General features: G+C 39.2%; 1 protein-coding gene across 1 annotated transcript; it reads left to right on the top strand.

Moving 5' to 3' along the window:
- The first annotated feature begins 1,765 nt into the window (after positions 1–1,765).
- Positions 1,766–4,496, top strand: LOC108533366 (semenogelin-2-like). The gene is given in 6 exon segments (XM_017877982.1): positions 1,766–1,841; positions 2,085–2,935; positions 2,938–3,010; positions 3,383–3,432; positions 3,434–3,500; positions 3,862–4,496. Coding segments are annotated over 6 exon segments (1,752 nt in total).
- Positions 4,497–6,487: the final 1,991 nt, after the last annotated feature.

Here is a 6,487-nt window from a genome sequence, read left to right as displayed (position 1 = left end):
ATCATTTGGAAATTGCTTTTTCCACATTTCATTGAATTAGATTCTAATATGAATATAATAATCACATATTATGCTTGGATTGCATTTTCCTGGTTTGTTTTTGCAAATATTGTGCTCCTTTGTCTTATCTGCATCTTTTGGACGCTAGATGAGATGAAAGTTTTGTTCTTGATCCATAAGTAAGGCAAATATTTCAGACTCTATTTTGTATCAGTTAGCTTGAAACAGAACAGTTTCTGGTATTTTCTTAAGGGAAATATGAGGAACATTACAGTGGTTAGCAGACACAGTAATCACTTTTAGTTCAGGACAATAACACCCTACTCTGCTGGGGTTTCTGCAATAAGGAACTACTTACTGCCTTTGAGGCAAACAGATAAATTTGGTAAGATCTCAGAGTGGTTCATAGAGAAACCATGCAGCTCACATGATTTATGTTTGATAGCATCGTGCTTTTTTCTGTGGTTGGCCTTTCCCATTTCCCCTTCCATAAAGCATTGCCTACAGGAAGGTTAAAATTTTAAGCTAGAATAATTGAAAAATAAGTTTTCAAGCTATCCTTTCCCCAGAAGTACCCTCCAAGGTGTTCTGAATGTACACAGGGACACTGTTGGGATGCTCTTTCTTCTTTCTTCCCCTGTGATCTGCTTATAACAAAATCTTTATGACTCAAAGTAAAGAAAGTTTCTTTAAACTTTTCAGGATGTCATCACAATTGGAAAAATCTATGCTTCTACCAAAGGTGGGAATTTTAGCTTCATGTCCACTCACAATACATTATTCAATTCATTGATGGTGGCAAATATTTCTCACAGCCTGTGTGGGGATTTAGCTGTTTATTACTGAAGTAGAAACTTCTTTTAATCAAAAAAAAATTCTGCTATTTAGGTAGATTTCATGAAAAGAACCCAATTTAGAAACCAGCATTTTTACTTTTTTTCCAACAGTTGTTCCTATCACCACGAAAACATGTTAAAATTCTCTCATCCTTTGAAAACATATCAGGAGCTTACCTGCCCATCCAGATAGAGCCTCAGCTCTCATTCCACCATGAATTCAGACTTCCTGAGAAGGTTGTAGCTGGTCTCCATCCAACTGAACCCAACATAATTGTATTCATCTCTCATTAAGGTTACTAGCAACAACTAAGAAAAACTTTGGATACATGTCAGTCTTTACTGTGTTGAACTTGACAGACATATTTGACATTGGTGTGCCCCCATTTACTTGTTTAAAATTTCTTTCTTTGGATTCCATAATGTTTCATTATCTTCTATGTCATTGGTCTTCTATGATTGCTCACTCTTAGGTAAAATAGAACGTGTCCCAAGATCCTTTTTAAAACAAAAGGAAGTATGGAGTTCTATCTAAAATAGAATATTTAATTTATTACATCATGAAGGCAAACTCACATTTAGAATATAAAGGCATTCTCAGAAACTAATTACTTTTGTAGCCTGAAGCTAATCTCTTTCCTACTTTCGTCTAAAATTCCGTAAAATGCAAATGATCTGGCATGATGATCTACAAGGACTGATAAAAATTTGCTGAGGCTTCCAGAAGAAGGAAAATGCCTTTGACATTACCTTGCTGGGGACAATTGACTTTGTCCCACACTCAGCAGGGGTGAGGAAGTTGGCATTTACTGATAAGCTAAGAAAAGGCGGTGCCTTTTGTAATTTAAGCTCCACCCATGGCACATTCACTCAAGGAAGATATAAATGACAAGGTCCACTCAGCTCTCAGACAAGGCTTTCCAAGCAAGATGAAGCCCAACATCATCTTCATACTTTCCCTGCTCCTCATCTTGGAGAAGCAAGCAGCTGTGATGGGACAAAAAGGTGAGTGGAGAGGGTAAGCCTTGGGGAAAGCTGCTCAGAAAGAATGGCCTCTAAGGGTATTCAGGGTGCAAACAGTAACCTGTTTAGGCACAGATTCTTCTTGTTGAAGATAATTGATTTTCTCCACCCAAAGCTTCAGCTTTTCTAGAAACATCAATAATTTGTTGGGAAAAGGTGGGAGGTAAGAGTTGCAAGGGAGCTTTGGAGATAATGAAAGCATACACTTCTATTATCAATTACCAGGTGGATCAAAAGGCCAGTTACCAAGTGGATCTTCCCAATTTCCACATACACAAAAGGGCCAGTACTATTCTGGACAAAAAGACAAACAACATACTGAATCTAAAGGCAGTTTTTCTATTCAACACACATATCATGTAGACGCCAATGATCATGACCGGACCCAAAAAAGTCAGCAATATGATTTGAATGCCCAACATAAAACGACAAAATCAGAACAACATCTACGTGGAAGTCAAGAACTGCTCAATTACAAACAAGAAGGCAGAGACCGTGCTAAACCAAAAGGTCATTTTCATCTGATAGTTATACATCATAAAGGAGGCCAAGTTCATCATGGGACACAAAATCCTTCTCAAGATCAAGGGAATAGCCCATCTGGAAAGGGACTATCTAGTCAATATTCAAACACAGAGGAAAGGCTATGGGTTCATGGACTAAGTAAAGAACAAGCTTCGGCCTCTGGTGCACAAAAAGGTAGAACACAAGGTGGATCCCAAAGCAGTTATGTTCTCCAAACTGAAGAGCTAGTAACTAACAAACAACAACATGAGACTCAAAATTCTCTTCGAAATAAAGGGCATTACCAAAATGTGGTTGAAGTGAGAGAGGAACATTCAAGTAAACTACAAACTTCACTCCGTCCTGCACATCAACACAGACTCCAACATGGATCCAAAGACATTTTTACTACCCAAGGTGAGCTCTTGGTATATAACAAGAATCAACACCAGACAAAAAATCTCAATCAAGATCAAGAGCATGGCTGGAAGGCACATAAAATATCATACCAACCTTCAAGTACAGAAGAAAGACGACTCCACTATGGAGAAAATGGTGTTCAGAAAGATGTATACCCAAAAGCCGTATTACAGCCAAAACCGAAGAGAAAGCACGTGCCAAGTCTCACAAACAGACAACAATTCCCAGTCAAGAGCAAGAGCATAGCCAAAGGCAAATAAAATATCATTACCAACTCTATCAAGACAGAAGAGAGACGACTCCACTATTGGAGAAATAGGTGTTCAGAAAGATGTATCCCCAAAGCATATCTAATAGGCAAAACTGAAGACAAAAGCACGTGGCAAGTCTCAAAAACAGGTAACAATTCCCATCAAGAGGAAGAGCATAGCCAAAAAGGCAAATAAAATATCATACCAATTCTTCAAGTACAGAAGAGAAGACGACTCCACTATGAGAGAAAAAGTGTTTCAGAAAGATGTATCCCAAAGCCGTATTTACAGCCAAAACCGAAGAAGAAAGCACGTGGCAAGTCTCACAAACAGATAACAAATTCCCAGGTCAAGAGCAAGAGCATAGCCAAAAGGCAAATAAAATATCATACCAATCTCAAAGATACAGAAGAGAGACGACTCCACTATGGAGAAAATGGTGTTCAGAAGATGATATCCCAAAGCAGTATCTATACAAACTGAAGAGAAAGCACGTGGACAAGTCTCAAAAACAGGTAACAATTACCCAGTCAAGAGGAAGAGCATAGCCAAAGGCAAATTAAAATTAATCATACCAATCTTCAAGTACAGAAGAGAGACGACTCACTAGGAGAAAATGGTGTTCAGAAATATGTATCCAAAGCCGTATTTACAGCACAAACGAGAAGAAAGCACGTGGCAGATCTCAAAACAGATAACAATTCCACAGTCAAGAGCAAGAGCATACACAAAAGGCAAATAAAATATCATACCAATCTTCAAATACCAGAGGAGAGACGACTCCCACTATGGAGAACAATGCGTGTTCAGAAAGATGTATCCCAAAGCAGTATCTATAGGCCAAACTGAGACAAAGCACGTGGCAAGTCTACAAAAAACAGGTACATATCCCAGTCAAGAGCAAGAGCATAGCCAAAAGGCAAATAAAATATCATACCAATCTTCAAGTACAGAAGAGAGACGACTCCACTATGGAGAAAATGGTGTTCAGAAAGATGTATCCCAAAGCCATATTTATAGGCAAACTGAAGAGAAAGCACATGGCAAGTCTCAAAAACAGATAACAGTTCCCAGTCAAGAGCAAGAGCATAGCCAAAAGGCAAATAAAATATCATACCAATCTTCAAGTACAGAAGAGAGACGACTCCACTATGGAGAAAATGGTGTTCAGAAAGATGTATCCCAAAGCAGTATTTATAGCCAAACTGAAAACCTAGTAGCAGGCAAATCTCAAATCCAGGCACCAAATCCTAAGCAACAGTCATGGCGTGGTGAAAATGCAAAAGGAGAGTCTGGGCAATCTACAAATAGAGAACAAGACCTACTCAGTCATGAACAAAAAGTCAGGCACCAACATGGATCTCATGGGGTACTGAATGTTGTAATTATAGAGCATGAAGATGACAGTGATCGTCATTCAGTACAACGTCATAACTATGACAGAAGCCCATTATCTACATAAACCTACCATTCAGTAACCATGTGAAAGGATGGATCAATATTAAGGTAATTTTTTTTTTTTTTTTTTAGCAAATAGGGGAGATACCTCTCCCAATGTTTAGAATTGTTGGGGACTCTGCAGGACTTTTGTAGGATTGATAACCCTTGTTCACACCAATAGAAGTGCTGTATAACAAGTGGTAGGAAGATGAGCCTCACAATTCCCTGGTGAGGAAAGGGTCTGGTAGTGGCACAGAAGGATGTTTGGCCTATCATGAGGTCCTAGAATTCCTATCCTTAATTGAATATTTTTCAATAATTTTTTTTTTGTATATGCCTACCTGCTAAAAGTTTTTTTGAACCTGTACTGACTACATATGCGTATTTATAAGTTTATGGTATACTCTTGTCAGTTCTTATACTTTAGGTTAGTAAACCTCAATTTATTTCCTATATAGTGTAAAGGATTACAGCAGTTAATATTTTCTTTCTGCCCACCAATGGATGTTCTTGCATCCCTGTTAGGGTTCATCTATGCTCCTTCAGAGACCACAAGCCCAAAGACTAGCAGTCCTCCCTCTCAGAATGCAGGAAAGAGATAAGTAGAAAGATCCCTGTTCATGTTGTGAAAGAGGAGATGGAAAGGGAGACACAAGAGATGGTGAGGGATCTCATGGGCCAATTGGATGTTTGCAACATCAGGAGAAGAAAATTGAAGCCCTGAGAGGGGTAATAGTGCTTCCCTGCCTCTTTGCAATAAGTAACACTGCACTTGAAGAGAGGGCAAGCAGCAGAAATAGTGGCCTCGGCTGGCAACTAGTGACCTGGTATCCTAGTAATAGAGGGCTGGTACAATTGGAGGTGAAGGGGACAGGGGGCCCAGCTACCATCCCCACCCTTCACTTTTTACTATACTCACATCATTGATTCTCTTCTTTCTCTCTAGGTATCACTTGACCTCAGTGAATTCTGTGATGTTTCTGAGATGCACACTCCCATGTAGTTTCAGATTCTTGGTCCATGGATGACACCACCTGCCCATGCTTCCTTGAATTAGGCTTTCTCAACCTGAAGCCCCTTCAAACTTCCAATAAAGAGATCATTTTCTGCTTCATCTGCTTTTGACTCCTGTTTTCTCCGGATTCCTAGTCACTCAAGGGGTTGAGGGCATTTCTAATATAAATGGTTTTGAAAGAAAATAAAGGGATATTTTTGAAGCACTAGGGAGAATAGTAATCAAAGCCACATTTCTAGATGTATTGATAGAAACCAACACTAAAAATAGGGTGCTGTTAGTCTGCCAGTCACATGTCTACCACCTGAGGCCAACACTAAAGGCTGTCATGACCCTGGTACTAATCAGACCCCAGGAACTAAAAATATCCAAGAAAGACAAGAGGAAATGTATTGCAACAGGCCCTGGGAAATCCCTGATCTGCTGGTGATCAATTCCACAGTAGCACATCCCTTCACTTAGCTTAAGAATGTCTTACCCCTACAGCATCTATTGAGATGCAATTACACCAAAGGTGATATGTTAAATCTGCACAACTTCAGTAACAGCAAGTGGGTTAAAATGTCACCTGTGGATGGAAAGACCAGAGCACCAGTCAAAGAAATATTGAGGCAGATGGTGTCTTCATAATGGAAATTCTGCTGCCTCTACTGTCTTTTCCCCCTCTATTTTAAAAAAGTTTCCAGAGAAAGCTAAACCTCCAGGAGAAGAGGCCAACATAGGGGAGTGAGAAAATCACAAGACTAAGAATAAGAGATTTGGATTCTAGTTCCAAGTCTGCCACAACAAGCTGTATATCTTTACCTAAATCTGTTCTTTCCTGCAAGCTTAAGTCCCACATCTGCAACATGGAAAAGTTTGACACAGCAATCTTCATAGTACTTAGTGACTCAATATTGTAGACAAAAGAAAGAAAGAAAGAAAGAAAGAAAGAAAGAAAGAAAGAAAGAAAGAAAGAAAGAAAGAAAGAAAGAAAGAAGGAAGGAAGGAAGGAAGGA

Source organism: Rhinopithecus bieti, unplaced genomic scaffold (assembly GCF_001698545.2).
Source record: "Rhinopithecus bieti isolate Rb0 unplaced genomic scaffold, ASM169854v2 scaffold_10347, whole genome shotgun sequence".
Classification (NCBI taxonomy): Eukaryota; Metazoa; Chordata; class Mammalia; order Primates; family Cercopithecidae; genus Rhinopithecus; species Rhinopithecus bieti.
Note: the sequence above shows the minus strand (reverse complement) of the source record. Positions and strands in the feature narration are given on the sequence as shown.